Below are 16,052 nucleotides of genomic sequence, written 5' to 3' on the forward strand. Positions count from 1 at the left end.
AAGTCTTTCTAAAATAAAGCATACACAACACAATTCGGTTGTTTTACTAGAGACTAATAGATCCTTTACTTGGCAAAGGAAGTTTGTTTTCCCCTTGAACACCCAACTATGTGCAAGAAAAAAAACAATAAAAGCACGATTGATTGAGTGGAGTGAACACAGTTGTATTTTTTTACCAAGCTTAGTGAACATGGAGTTTGTTGAGTGACTTATGTCATCACATCAGCACTGCCCTCTACATCTGTAGGACTGTCCACCAATGCCAGAATAAGATAAGGAAGGAGCACATCACATGACCGGCTTGTCTGTACTTCTTTAGTAAACCAACCCTAGTGCATGTTTTTACTTGCATTCTGTTGTGAATGAGCATGTTGAGATTTAAGCAGATAGGGAATGATTTAACATTTGACACTTTAAAGGGGTTATAAAGTCAGAAGGTTTTTTTTATCTCAATGTATTCTATGCATTAACCACTTAAGCCCCGGAAGATTTTACCCCCTTCCTGACCAGGGCCTATTTTGCGATTCGGCACTGCGTGACTTTAGAGGACAATTGCGCGGTCGTGCGATGCTGTACCCAAATGAAATTGACGTCCTTTTTTTCCCACAAACAGAGATTTCTTTTGGTGGTATTTGATCACCTGTGCGATTTTTTTTTTTTTTTTTGATCATGCGCTATAAACAAAAAAAGAGCGACAATTTAGCAAAAATAACAATATTTTTCACATTTTTTATATGAAATTCCCCCAAAAAAATGTAAAAAACATTTTTTTTTAACATTTTAGGCCAAATTGTTTTCTGCTACATATGTTTGGTAAAAAAAAATAGCAAAAAGCGTATTTTGATTGGTTTGTGCAAAAGTTATTGCGTTTACTAACTAAGGGAAAGATTTATGTCATTTTTATTGTTTTTTTTAACGAGTAATGGCGGCGATCTGCAATTTTTTTTTCTCTGTCGCTCATTGACAGACGCAGACTTCTTGATTAATATCAGTAGGGATATACTGCCCCCTACAGGAGTAGGACACTAGGCAGGAAAAAAGTTCTGGCCACACCTTATGGGCAGTCCCAGGGGGTATATCCTCTCTCTCCCTGCTACAGGATGTCAGTTGTTTTCTGCCTAGTCAGGAGTAAGGACCTAAGTTCCTTGCTGGGATCTCTGGTCCTGGCAAGCTTTTTTTAGATAATTTTTTTTTTAGTTAGCTTTTTTCTCCAGTTTGTTCCTGTGAGATCTTCAAGCAATTATGCTGGATCTGGGCGACGGGCTGGATGTTGAGATCCGGTGGTCCCCCCAGCCGGCCTACGAGCGCGTGCAGGCCCTAGCTCCGCTCTGGGTTGGCCATGACATAGTCCCGCTGGACGGGGACTGGCCCCACGAGTTAAACGTCTCGCCAGGTCGCCTACGACCAGTCTGAATCTGAGTCGCGGCATCCGCGTTGGCCGGTGGAGAGGGGTTCTGTCAGGAGTTGGCGCCCGCCTGTTCCGGTATGGGCAGGACAAGGCACTGGTGGACGCACTGATTATGTCAGTCCGGGAGACCCTAAAACTGGAGGTTGCACCAGTGGAGGCAGTTCAGACGGAAGTTGCCTTTGGCACTCGCAAGCCCTCCAAGGTGGAAAAGGTGTTTCCCTTTCCCAAATGCTTTGATGATATTATTAAAGATGAGTGGGGCCATCCAAAACGACCCCCTGGGATGCCTAAACGGATTGCTAGGCGCTACCAGTTTGAAGAGTCCCTCCTTAAAAAATGGACGGTGCCACCTGCGGTGGATCCACCGGTTTCTAGGCTAAATAAGGCCACGGTTATCCCGGTGGAGGATTCCCCGTCCTTTCGGGATCCAGTTGACCGTAGGGCAGAATCTGTGTCCCGTTCCATATTCTCCCTGGCAGGGTCGGCCTTAAGGCCAGTGTTTACCATTGCGCTGGTTTCACAGACATTGACAGAATGGGCCAAGCTATTGCGCCATGACCTAGAGGGGAGAAGTCTCCCTACTGCCGTGCCGGATTTGCTGGAGCAAATAGTGCAGGGGCTACAATTTTGTTTGTGACGCCGCACTGGACGCTGCCCCATTGCTGGGACATGTGTCAACCTCGGCGGTGGTCCTCCGGCGCATGCTATGTTTAAAGTGCTGGTCGGCGGATCAGGCTTCCAAAAAAGCCTTGACTGATCTCCCTTTTCAGGGGGATCGCCTGTTTGGTGCTACCTTGGATGAGATTATTAAGGATCTCACTGGGGGCAAGAGCACCTTTCTACCACAGGCTAATAAAGGTAAGGAACCTCGTCGTAGACAGGGACCTTCCTTTAAAGCTCACAAGAAGTTTTTTCGCTCCTCCAGGGCGGGCGATAAGGCAAAGTCCTCCAAAGCCCCCCCGGGGGGTTTCAAGAGACCCTGGTCTGGTAAGCAAAAATCCGGTCCTTCCAGACCTGAGGATAAGACCGCTTCAGCCTGAAGGTGCGCCCCCACCCAGATCAAGGGTGGGGGGGTGTCTTCGCCGGTTCCCGGATCCGTGGCTCTACAGTATTCAAGACAAATGGGTTCACGAGGTCATACGGTCGGAACACAAGATCGAGTTGCAATCGTTTCTACCGGTGCGGTCCTTCCCTTCCAATATGCGACTGTCCCTGAATCGCCTAATGGCTCTGTTGGGGGCAGTGCAGCACTGGATGTAAATGGCGCCCATAGAGGGTGCCTATCTTCACGTTCCCATTTACGCAGGACACCAGCGGTATCTGCGCTTTGCGGTGGGAGCGGACCATTATCAGTTTGTGGCGTTACCCTTTGGTCTCGCCTCTGCTTTCCGGGTCTTCACCAAAATTTGGGCCCCAGTCCTGGCTTTGTTGCAGCAGCGGGGCATATCGGTCCTGGACTACCTGGACGACCTCCTCTTTTGTGCGGAGTCTCCTCAGGCTCAGTGTCATTCGCGGACTCCCCAAAAGGAGATTCTTCCCAAATGGAACTGGAATTCTGATTTCCTAGACAATCTGATCTGGCTGAGCGAGCGGACCAGGTAGTTTCTGGTTTGGGGGCCTCGGTCTCCGATGCTCAGTCAGGGGAAGCCCTTTTCTCCGAAAATATCCAGGTTATCGATGAATGTGTTGGTACTGAAAGCGATCAGGTTTTGCCTGGTTCACCGGACCAGGCATCTTCAGGGCTGCTTGGTTCGGATTCAGTCAGACAATGCCACGGCCGTGGCCTATGTCAACCATCAAGGGGACACCAAGAGTGTTCTAGCGGCCGTGGAAGTGGCCAGCATGTTTTGGGCGGAACAATTCGTTCCGGCTCTGTCTGTAGTTCACGTTCTGGGTATGGAAAATTGGCAGACGGACTTTCTCAGCCGTCAGACCTTGGATCAAGGGGAATGGCCTCTTCAGACAGAGGTGTTTCACCAGTTGTGCCTTCATTGGCGCACCCCGGACGTGGATCTGTTGGCTTAACAGAAAGGTGCAGAGGGTTGTAGCCCGTGCCCGCGCTCCTCTGGCGGACGCCGCAGACGCACTGAATACTCTGTGGGGGCAGTACCAGCTGCTGTATGCCTTTCCTCCTCTCAAGTTGTCACAGAAACTTCTTCGCAGGATAGAGGCGGAGGGAATTCCAGTCATCCTTGTGACTCCGGATTGACCTCATCGGGCCTAATATGCCGTCTTGGTCAGGCTGGTCGCAGACGCTCCTTGGCGACTTCCTCTCAGGGAAGAGCCGCTGTCTCAGGGACTGATCGTCCATCCTGCTTTTTGACGGCTTGGCTGTTGAGAGCCAGGTGCTGAAGGACAGGGGCTTGTCTGCTTCAGTTATCCCTACTCTGATTAAAGCGAGGAAAGCGACTTCCAGAAAGGTCTATCATCGCACATGGAAGTCTTATATCGCGTGGTGTGAATCCCTTGGGTTTCCTCCACGTTCCTACTCGGTGGCTCGGATATTGGCCTTTCTGCAACAGGGGGTTGAGCAGAAGCTGGCCTTGAGCACTATCAAGGGTCAGGTCTCAGCATTGGCAATCTTCTTCCAGAGGCCACTGGCTACTCATTCTTTGGTGAGGAATTTCATCCAGGGGGTGCGGCACCTGGCTCCTCCGGTGCGCGCGCCCTTGCCGCCCTGGGATCTTAATTTGGTGTTGTCGGTTCTCCAGAAACCTCCCTTTGAAAATATTAGGGAGATTCCCTTGCTTACCTTATCCCAGAAGGTGGCCTTTTTGGTGGCTATCACTTCTGCACGCAGGGTGTCCGAACTGGCCGCATTGTCCTGTCGTTCCCCATATCTGGTGGTTCATAGGGATAAGGTGGTTCTTTGTCCGAATCCATCCTTCCTTCCTAAGGTGGTTTCAGAGTTTCATTTGAATGAGGATATTGTGTTACCTTCCCTGTGTCCTAAGCACAGTCATCCTCGAGCGTTTGCGTTACACTCCTTGGATGTGGTTCGAGCGATCAGGGTGTACTTGGCTACTACTGACTCTTTTCGTAAGGCTGATTCACTTTTTGTGATCACGGATGGCCCTAGAAAGGGGTTGCCTGCGTCTGCAGCGACTATCTCCAGATGGATCAGACAGACGGTGGTGCAGGCTTATTCTATTAAGGTCGGGTTCCTCCGTTCCCTGTTAAGGCACACTCTACTCGGGCTCTTAGTGCTTCCTGGGCCTTCCGCCATCAGGCGTCGGTGCTTCAGGTGTGCAAGGCGGCTACCTGGTTGTCGGTTCATACCTTTACAAAATTCTATAAAGTTGATGTGCTGGCATCGGCGAATGCCTCTTTTGGCCGCAAGGTTCTGCAGGCCGCTGTTTGAGGGGACCGTTGGTCTACCTCGGGGGTTTGGTTTTTTTCAGTTGGGTCTCATCCTTTTGTTCGATGAGTCCTAGATGCTTCTGGTTGGCTCCGGTTGGGCCTTCTGGATTGGATTTTTATTTCTGTTATCCCACCCCTCATTTGTGGCACTGCTTTGGGACGTCCCTACTGATATTAATCAAGAAGTCTGCGTCTGTCAATGAGCGACAGAGAAAATTGGATTTTTGACTTAACGTAAAATCCTTTTCTCTTAAGCTCATTGACAGACGCAGGACCCGCCCCTCTATTTTTGAGTTGGTTTGGGTTGAATTCTCTGACACTGCTTTGTTACATAACTGACATCCTGTAGCAGGGAGAGAGAGGCTATACCCCCTGGGACTGCCCATAAGGTGTGGCCAGAACTTTTTTCCTGCCTAGTGTCCTACTCCTGTAGGGGGCAGTATATCCCTACTGATATTAATCAAGAAGTCTGCGTCTGTCAATGAGCTTAAGAGAAAAGGATTTTACGGTAAGTCAAAAATCCAATTTTTTTTTGTGGGATTGCGGCGTACAGATTGGACCCTTGACTGACATGTTTGACACTTTTGGGGGTACCAGTGACATTACTACAGTAATCAGTGCTATACATATGCACTGTTACTGTAAAAATGACACTGGGGGGGAAGGGGTTAACTTTATTGGAGAGGGAGGGGTTAAGTGTGTCCCTAGGGGCGTGTTTCTTACTGTGATTGGATGTGGCTGTGTGTGTACCAGCACAGATCAACGGTCCTACATAGCAGGACCAAGTGATCTGTGCTTTTACACAGGGAAGAATGACGGGCAGCTTTGTTTGCATTAGCCGCCTGCCTTTCTCCCTCTCCACCCGACGATCTCGAGGGACCGGCGCACGCTCGCCCCCTATTCGCTCCCAGGCTAGTGATGTACCGGTATGTCACTTTGCCTGGGAGGGGCTTACCGCCGCCGTATATAGTCGGGCGGCGGTTGGCAAGTGGTTAAGATAAAAAGCCTTCTGTTTGTAGCAGCTTACCTGAGCCCCCTCTCTATCCAGAAATTTCCACAAGTGCCTCAGCTGTCCAGGACACTCCTGATCATCTGAGACACAGCAGCAGCGCCATTGGCTTCCAAAACTGTCAATCAAACTCAGCCAATCAGGAGAGAGAGGGGGCGAGGCCGACCTGTAGCTCTGGTTCTGAATGGATACACGGAGCTGCAGCTTGGCTCAGGTGCCCCCCATAGCAAGCTGCTTGCTGTGGGGGTACTTAACAGCAGGGAGAGACCAGGAGATCCAGCCAGGGACCTAAAAAGAGAAGGATCCAAGCTGCCCCGTGCAAAACCACTGCACAGAAGAGGGAAGTATAATCTGTTTGTTATTTTAATAGAAAATAAAAATAGACTTTACAATAAAAGCTTTGAATATGGACAGTATTTCTTCAGGTCATGCCCTTTTATTTTGTAGAGAACAATGCAAGGAAATAAACCAGCTCTTAAATTTACAGCTCATATTTACTTACTGCCAGGATATGGGTATGAATGAATAAATTGCCCTAACTCAGGCCCATAATGCTCTGCATTCACAGTATTGTCTACAGTCTTCTGGATTGAATGACACTGGCATCCTTAAGCCTGGAAGTCTAAAGATCTCTCATGGTAAAAAATAAGTACTGCAGGGTCAGCTCCTTCAGGTTGAAGGTTAGAATTACAGCCGGATTTTGTTTTTATTTTTGGGGGGAAAAAACGAACCCAGACTTTAAAAAGAAAACAAAAAGCTGATATACGTATCCTCCATATTAGTCAAGTAATACATAAAATACCTTCCTAAAGTGTTTCTAAAGGAAAGATTTTTTTTTTTTTACACTTACCTATACTTTATACTTACCTGCTCTGTGCAATTGTTTTGCACAGAGCAGTGTCACGTACCTGATCCGAGGGCCGAGATGCAGAGAGGGCTCCCCTTGCGGCTAAGTGGGACACACCCCTGGGGCTAAGAGAGGGTGTAGCGCCCAAAGAAGCACTGGTTGCCAGCAGGGTCCTGAGAGTAGACCGGCAGTCTCCAGTAGAGTGCTGGGCAGGAATACACCGGACAGTCCGAGGAGGAACCAGGAAAAACCAGGCAGTAGGTGAAAGACCGGCCGGGGGTCAAACACAGGACTCGGCAGGAAGCAGCAACAGGTGCAAGCCCAAGGTATATCAGGAAGACCAGGAGCAGACAAGTCCGTGGGCAAGCCGAGATCAGGTTTTGGAGGGCAGGCAGACAGGAAGCAAGTCCGTGGGCCAAGCCTAGGTCAGGTAACAGGAGAGCCAAACTGGAGCAGGGATGGTCAGACGAAGCCAAGGGTCAAAGCCAGGAGAGTAGAGCAGACAGGTCAGGAACAAGCTGGGTCAAACTGGGAATCCAAGAAGATAGCAAATGCTCAGGATACAGGAAGAGCTGAAGACAATCCAGCAATTTGATGGGCTGAGCAGAGTCCTTATATAGGTCAGTGATTGATTGATTCTATGGCACGATGCATTCGCACGTTCGCCTATGCGCCAAAGTACATCTATTGTGCATGCGCGTTCGCTTATGCGCCAAATTATGTCCATTGCGAATGCACGCGCGCCTGAGTCCATTGTGCCCATAAGAAGTACTGGCGGAGTTGCCAGTTTTAACATGCCCATTTCTTTGACAAGCAGTGTCAATCCTAATATTTTTGGGTTCCCCTGTCAGCGGTCCTGCCTCCCCGACGATGTGTGCCCCCAACAGTAAGCCTCTTGCTATGATTGCACTCAAGTAGGCTCACAAGCCATGCACTGTGTGTGCATTTACACATGGAGCACAGTTCGGCCCTGCCCCCAGTCTCCACTTATTGGCTCACTGGATGTGATAGACAGCAACAGGAGCCAATGGCTCCTGCTGCTGTGTAAGCCAAATGCAGTGAGAGACCCCAGAGAGCCACTGCTCTCATGCACATCACTGGATTAAGATTGGGCTCAGGTAAGTATAGAGGGGCTGGAGGTGGGATGGGGGTGAGCTGCACCCAGAAGTTTTTTTTTACCTTAATACATAGAATGCATTAAGGTAAAAAAAAAAAAACCTTGAGCCTTAAGAACCACTTTAAACATCTGTTTAACCTCACACTGTGAACCTCCACATTTATTTTATCAAGGTAATGATTGTTTAATATTTCAAACCCCAGGTGTGTGTTATGACTTGCAACAATTGTTTTATTGTCATAGAATATAATTAGACTTGCTTGTAAATCTTCCAGGTATGAAATGATGCAGAAAGGTCTCCTGCAGCCAGAAGCTGTTGGTTTCGTCCCAGATGCCTATGCTCGCAACCAGATGTTGGATACGGAGATAAAGAGTTTAAGAAAGGAAGTAGAGACTTACAAGCTGGCTGCAAGGTATAGTAAGGCTGTTCAAATTTTTTTGGACCACCACAAACAGCACCTCAGTAAAGTCCAGTGTTATTAGCTTTAGCACAGTGCCAGAATCCATTTGTCCAAAATAGAGGAAATAAAACACAAGTCTTATTTATGCCCGGTGTTTAATTAAATTTTAAACAAGAAAAGGAACCATATGATGTATGCAATTCAGCAAGAAAAAAAAAATCTGAAGAAATGCTGCATGCAAATACTAATGTAAGACAATACAAATTCTTGCTTAGAATATGCTTTTCATCTTGAACCATTACCTGCTTATTATTGTAATTAACCATTTTACATTCCTAAAGGAGCTGTATTTATTTTTATTGTTTGCATTTGCTTTATAGATGTGTGCTGAAAATGCTTGCTTGTTTTAATTCCTGTTTTTAGTGAGCACACTTCTAAATATCCCTTGGCTTAAGAGGCTTTTTATCTTGCAGAAGATTGTTAGTGTGGGCTCTCTGGGGTTAATTTACTAAAACTGGAAAATGCAGCTCTGCATAGAAACCAATCATCTTCCAGTTTTTTTCTTAAATCTAGATGAACAAGCTGAAGTTAGAAGAGGATTGGCTACCATGCATGGCTGTAACACATTTTCGAACTCCCCAGCTTTAGTAAATCAACCCCTCGCTGACAGCAGTGGGTTTCACTATAGGCTCATTCACAGTATTGTGCTAATAAAACATTATTGTTCTGCACGAAGTGCAGTGCAATTTATTTTTCCTTGTCAACAGCACAAGGCATGGTGGCAGCTCACTTATATGCAATGAGCTGGCAAAAATGCTACATGCACATTTTGGCCTCATGTTCACTGCAGCTATCAAAGGCTGTAAAAAAAAAAAAAAAAAGCGTTTTGATTTTTTTTTTTTCTGCCCCTAAACACCCCTCTATGTTAGCGTATATGTCCATGCACACATAGGCGTTTAGAGGCAGGGGCATTTAGGGGCAGCAATCTGAATGCACCAAAAGTGCATTCAGGAAGGGAACATTTAAACAGAAAAATGCATGCAAATGTGCCTAAACGCTAGGCTTGTTTATCACTTGAGTTTTTATTCATTTCAGTGGCCAGAATAGATTAAAAAAAAACGCTTGATGTGAGGGTGTGTCCTGGACCGTGATAGGGTAGGATGCCAGTGGTAAGAGCTTCGCTCACTCTCGATTCCTGTGTACCTTTATCCTGCTTTATTACTCAACATTTTTTCATAATCACCTGCTTCGTCTGAGTTCCTACACCCCAACAGACCATGTCTCCACCAAAGAAAGTCAGCTTGCTAAATTCCAGCAGCAGGAGAAGGTTCAGCACAATGAAGATGGCACCTGTCCTTCCTCTGACAAGGAGCAATCTGCGGCCGACACCGCCAAGGTGCTGGAGGCCATTTCTATCTGCCAAAGCACACTCCCGACTAAAATAGAGGAGGTTAAAATTGACCTATCTCTCATACTCCAGGACATGTCTAAACTCCAAGAGCTAGTGACTGAGACCGAAAACTCGCATCAGCAGGGCAGAAGACATTTTAAATCCCCTGCAGCAGACTACAGTGCAGTGCTAACTTCAGTTAAGCTCCAAGCAACATGACATGAAGAATTGCCTCCGCAGATGTAATGTCCGATTCATTGGCCTCCCGGAGAGTGCAGAGGGTTCTCATCTGGCGGGCTTCTTTGAGAACCTTCTTGTCACCTCCTATGGTAGGGAGGCCATCTCCATTTATGTTCTCTGTGGAAAGAGCACATCCCATGCCTGCACAGCCTCCCCCCCCCCCCACCGCAGGGTGCTCTACCCCCCCCCCCCCCACACACACACACACACACACACACACACACACACACACATTTATTGCCAAATTTCTAAGCTCCAGAGATTGTGACAAAATCTTAACTTAACTAGGGAAAAAAGCAACCATCTATTCCAAAATGTGCACATGGCTGTGTTTCCTGACTTTTTCAACAAAGTCCAACACCAGAGGACCCTGGTTTCAGGATGACGGCTGCATGTCCTGTATTTGAAATATGCCATGTTGTATCCTGCTTGCCTGAGGGTAGAAGACGGCCACATCCATTTCTTTGGGGACCTAGAACTGGCTTCCAACTGGTTGGATCATGGTGCCCACCCTTCTTTATCTCTTATCTGAGAAGTGTAGTGAGTACTGTTACTTGTTTTTGCTTTCTCATGGCCCTAGTCTTTGCCACTGCTCATCCTTTATGCTGGAGTTCTATTGGTTCCCCTGACTATCAAGCTGGCAGTGGAACTATTCTCCTTTTCATGACTTCCGCCTTTTCCGGTTCTCACTGCTCACCCTGATTTTCAATCATGTGTTGGCTTCCCTTGTTTGTTCCATCTAGGTTCCCCTGTAGCTCTTCGTGGTTCTCAACCCCACATGGACCTGTCCTAGAAACTATATTTGTAGCCATCAATACTTGAACTTTGTGAGCATTCTCCACTATCGACAGCTGAGGAGTACTTGTTATCTCATTCCATGGTCCTAATCTCCCTTGCACTTCTCAGTAAATCCCCATAGGACCCTTTATTTGTTTCATGTTTACAACTTATTTTTTTTCCGGCTACTTAACCACTTTAGCCCTGAAAGGATTTGCCCCCTTTCTGAACCTTCCCTATTTTGCGATTCGGCACTGCGTTACTTTAATGGACAATTGCGCAGTTGTGCAACGCTGTACCCAAACAAAATTTACGTCCTTTTTTTCCCCCACAAATATAGCTTTCTTTTGGTGGTATTTGATCACCTGTGCAATTTATTTTATTTTTTTTTAATTTGTGTGCTATAAACAAAAACAGCGACAATTTTGAAAGAAAAAAACAATATTTATTTTGATTGGTTTGCACAAAAGTTATTGCGTCTACTAACTACGGGAAAGATTTGTCATTTTTAATTCTTCTTTTTTTTTTACTAGTAATGGCGGCGATCTGTGATTTTTATGCGGGACTGTGACATTGCAGCGGACAGATCGGACCCTTAACTGGCATTTTTGACACTTTTGGGGGGACCAGTGACATTACTACAGTAATCAGTGCTAAAAATATGAACTGTTACTGTAATAATGACACTGGCAGAGAAGGGGTTAATACTGTGGGTAATCAAGGGGTTAAATGTATGCCTCATGCTTACTGATGTGTGGGGGGTGGGTTCTGTGACAGATACAGAGATCGAAGTTTCAGCTATGCTGAATCTGCTGATCTCTTCCTGTCTCTCACTGAGAAGATCCGCCTGCTTTGTTTACATAAGCAGGCGGGTCTTCTCTCCGTTTCCCTGATGATTGGGGGGAGGGCAGCGGCAATCTGAGCCACTCCTTCCGCGGCCAAACTCCCGCTGTGTCTAAACACAGCAGGAGCGCAGCAGTCCAGTGACATAGGTCTACGTGGCTGGACCCAGGGGAGCCGCACTGCCTCAGTAATATTACTGTGAGCAGTTGGCAAGTGGTTAAGAAGTATACCTCTTGTCCTTTTTCTGAGCCAGCTGACTTTTTGTTCTATATGGTAATATACCATATGCTCCCACCGCGTTGGGGTGGTGTGGAACAGTTCTTTTATTCAAAAATTGTACATGGTCTTTGCCACTATACTTTTAGGTTTATTTGCTTCTGTATTCTGTTGCTGTCCATTGGTTTTTCCTATTTGGGCATACCCTGCTGATCCTACAATCCCTGTATCCTCAAATGTGGAATTTTTTTATCCGTGTCTCCTCTAGAATGTCTTACCTGGAATATTCAGGGAATGTGAGCCAAAATTAAACGTTCAGCTGTTCTTGCATCTCAAGTCCCAGAGGGCTTACTTTAGTTGAAACTCGCATCACTGGCCATTTGCAGTCAGCGCTGAAGTGTCCCTGCATTGGCTGGGCTCATTGTGCAGCCCACACTCCTTATTCCAGGGGTGTCTCTAGTCTTCTTGCAAAAACTGTTCCTTTTCAGATAACGCTACAGTGGAATCAACAGCGTAGGTACAGTATATATTGGTGCATGCTGCTATTAATGGTTCTCTTATTTTGATCTTGGCATGCTATATCCCCCCCCCCCCCGGTAAAGTTCAGTGGTGGTCAATGAGGGCTTTACCTTTTTATCTCCCAATATCCCATGATGCCAGCAATATGAATGGTGAACTTCAATATGACCTTAATTCCTGCTTTAGACCACGATGTAGTTGCTATAACTTCCCTCACTCACAGTAGACTACATCGAATGTTGACAGATTTTTGCCTTGGAGGATACTTGGAGATATAAACCCCCCCTTAGCTAGGGTATACTCTTGCTATTTCGCCACTCAAAATACAATGTCCGGTATAGATTTAATTTTCCTTTCCGCAATCATACCTAAATTGATAGATATAGGCTTTGCCCCCATTATATTATCAGATGACACTCCTTACTGGATAACTATCCAACTCCTTACCTCCTCTCCCACCCTTAATGGAGACTAAATCCCTACTGGTTGACAAGATGATATAACGCGAGAATTCCAATATTATTTTAAGACCAACAAGGTAACATCCTCTTTTGGGGTAGTGTGGGAAGCTTTCAGGCTACATGCTCGTACACTTTTATGTTGATAAATAGACTTAAGGCCTCCTCCAAACTAGAACTTCAACATGCCACAGACCAGTTGGAAATGCTGGAAGAGACATTCTCCAGAGATCCTTTGCCATGTTTCATTGCTAACTTGAAACTTCAACCACGTTTGGTAATGCAAATGTATGTTGAGAAAGCCAAGCAACATTTTTTTTTTTTTTTGTAAACAAAATATTTTTGAACATGGGGAATGATACCTAGCCCATCTAGATACTAAACCCCCAGCAGTGTTCTCCCTGAACAGCCCTGATGGGAGTGTTATAACTGACCCACATCAAGACCCACAACAAGTGGGGGCTGAATTGAAAAATTATTATTGCACACTATATAACTCTCCACCGCTTTATTGAGTAAAAGGAGACCCCTACTGAGGAAGTCAACGCCTGTGGTTGGGCTTCGACGTCACGCATATAGGGGACAGAGCCTGCGTGCCGGAAGCTGTCTCTTCCTAGATACCGTTTATGCTGATTGCTTTGTGCTTTGGAAGCGCCACCTTTGTGAGTACCATTCCTTTTACTCAATAAAGCGGTTTACTGCAACCATACAGAGAGCACTAGATCTCTTCCTTTGTTCCCCTTTTATGTCTATCGGTGAGAATCCCTCTGGAGGTGATAGGCTATCCATAGCCTTTACTATCTGAAGGTCCCTGTGTATATACAATGCTGTGAATGACCCAGCAGTGGTTCTATAGTGGAGGTGAGAGACCAATTCACCTGGTGGGGGGATTGCACTAATCACGAAAGCACTAATGAAGTTTTGCACAAGATTCTTTTGGACATGTGGATTCACCGTTTATTTGATTGATTGTATGGACATTGGAACATGTATGGACACTGATTTTGAGTTTTATTACACTATGTGTGCACATGACTGGCGCAACACTACTTTTTGGTTTATTTTGCCTAAGGAGATTGTCTCAGACTGGGGGGGAGCTAGTTTATCTCCAGGTACTGGAATGCCTTTTGCTCCCATCAACTCATCTTCTGGAATGTCTCAATTTATGGCCAATTATGGGTTCCAACCTGCTTTGTTGCCCGAGGTCGTTCTCACCACAGGACATCCCGGCTGTGGGGGATGATCTTCGTGCCCTCCATTCCTCTTGAGTGAAGATTCAAAAGTCTTTACGAGTCTCTGCACAGCGTCAGAAGCTCTCAGCAGACTGGAAACATTTATCTGCTTCTTCGTACCAGGTCGGGGAGTGGGTGTGGTTGTTGTTGTTGACCCATAATCTCAACCTCAGGGTGCCTACTCCAAACTGGCGACCCGTTTTGTTGGGCCTTTTCTTTTCCTCCTTGAGGTAAACCCGGTGGCCTATGCCCTTGGTCTTCCCCCTGGCATGCGTATCTCCAATGTCTTTCACGTGTTCCTTTTGAAGCCACTGGTTTATAATCGCTATACTTCACTTCCTCGCCCTCATTCCATTACTGTGGGCAACTATGAGGAGTATGAGGTTAGCAGCATCTTGGATTCTTGTCTGTTCCAAGGTCAGGTTCAGTATCTGGTGCACTGGAAGGGTTATGGTCCTGAGGGGCTCTCCTGGGTTCTCTCTGCTGATCGCTGATGTTCATGCTCCCTCCCTTCTCTGCACTTTCCATGCTCACTTTCCTCAGGAACAGTTTTTTTGCTCCGCAAAGGAGGGGCTGTTGAGGGGAGGGTGGTGTCAAGCTCTTACCCCCCCCCCCTCCTGTTGACAGCCATCTCAGGTATGTGCAGTCTGCTGCTTCTTATAAACTCTGATTGCATCATCACTTGCCTGCTGCCTGGGTGTCGCACAGTGATGATGCTGCACATCTGACTAGATCTATCACCTGATGGGTTACAGTCCTTGCTCATGCGTTTGTGCTCCAAGGTGCATATCTGCTAGCAGTCTTCTGTTCTGTGTTCCTCCGTGTATGACCTGGCTTGGCTGATGACTCTCCTGGCTCTCGACCCCCGCATCGTTGATTACCCGCTTCTGCACACGACCCGGATTGGATGACTACCCTCTTCTGAAATAGACCCCGGCTTGTTCATGCTCTCACTTCCTCACTCTTGATGTGTGTTTATTGTTGTTTGCTCCAATAAACTGCTTTATTTTACCTGCATCCCTGTGTGGCCTGGTTTCTTGGCACCCTGACAGCTCCCCCCTCCCTGATTTAGGGAAGACATCCTAAGCCTGCTAAGGGAATGGGGTCTGTGCCCTGTGCCACCTTGCAACCCCACTAAGCTGAAAGGATAGACCTGCAACAATACACAGCAATGTGCAACAACCGTCCTCTTCCCCCGCCCCCCCAGGGACCACCCAGCTGCCCAGTGTTTTTTCCTCCATGACTTGCGTGTCCCAGCAGCAATGGGGAGCCTTCTCTTTACCCCTTAGGTGATAATCCACAGATGCAGCCAAGCTTATATAGAAGGATGCTGGCCTCCAAGTTAATACACAAATTAATTGCTACACTGTGTTGAGAAACCTATATTTTCTAGCATATGAACTAAAGAAAACATAAATCAAGGTAACTGTGGAAACTGCAGGTACTGTGACGAAAACCCCAAACCATTTGTATGTGCAATACTTCTCACTCCTAGGAAAATGTCAGAAGCCCTCTTACACACCGCTGCTTTCATATCCTTTTATTATATCTTAACTGAACAACACCCACTGTAGCTGTGCATATCTTTTCTTTTCTTATTGGGAAGAAATACCATTATTGGAAGAATGAAAACACAAATCTAATGTATTAAAAGGTCTAAAAATGATTGCTCTGCTCATAACTTTGTGTGCCCTTTGGAATGCCCATTACTTAATATAGAAAATAGCTTCTCATTAGCTTTCATTTCTAGATTTTCAGCATGAAGCTTTTCCGAAAGCGGAATCACAAGAAAAATCCTCCAGTATATCTGCTGCAATGAAATATTCATAAAGTTGCTTCCTTCAATATTTCCTTTCATGGGGGAATATTTATCACTTTTAATAAAGTATAACCTGTGTCTGTAGGGTGGGTTAGTGTGGAAATTGGTAACTGAGCGGAAGCTTTAATACAACAAAGTTTAAAATTAATATTTATTTATTTATTTTTTTGTTGTTATATTTATTAATTTATTATATATATATATATAATATATATATATATATATATATATATATATATATATATATATATATATATATATATATATATATATATATATATATATAATATATATTTACAAATTAGAAGCCAGTTAAAGAGTTTATTTTAAAACTTCACTATCGTTTTCTTTATTTTCCACCTTTCCTGGAAAAAAAAATGAATTGTGTATATCTGTAGATTTAATAGATCTCCTGT

General features: G+C 45.8%; 1 protein-coding gene across 2 annotated transcripts in view; it reads left to right on the forward strand.

Moving 5' to 3' along the window:
• The window catches only part of SPAG16 (sperm associated antigen 16), a 1,690,414-nt gene that overhangs the window by 158,694 nt on the left and 1,515,668 nt on the right, over nt 1-16,052 (forward strand). For both annotated transcript variants that reach the window (XM_082260930.1, XM_082260929.1), the window contains exon 5: nt 8,017-8,154. In XM_082260930.1, coding sequence (XP_082117056.1) covers nt 8,017-8,154 — 138 coding nt within the window. The remainder of the gene's footprint in view (nt 1-8,016; nt 8,155-16,052) is intronic.

Source organism: Pelophylax lessonae, assembly GCF_965119305.1.
Source record: "Pelophylax lessonae genome assembly, chromosome: 6".
Lineage (NCBI taxonomy): Eukaryota > Metazoa > Chordata > Amphibia > Anura > Ranidae > Pelophylax > Pelophylax lessonae.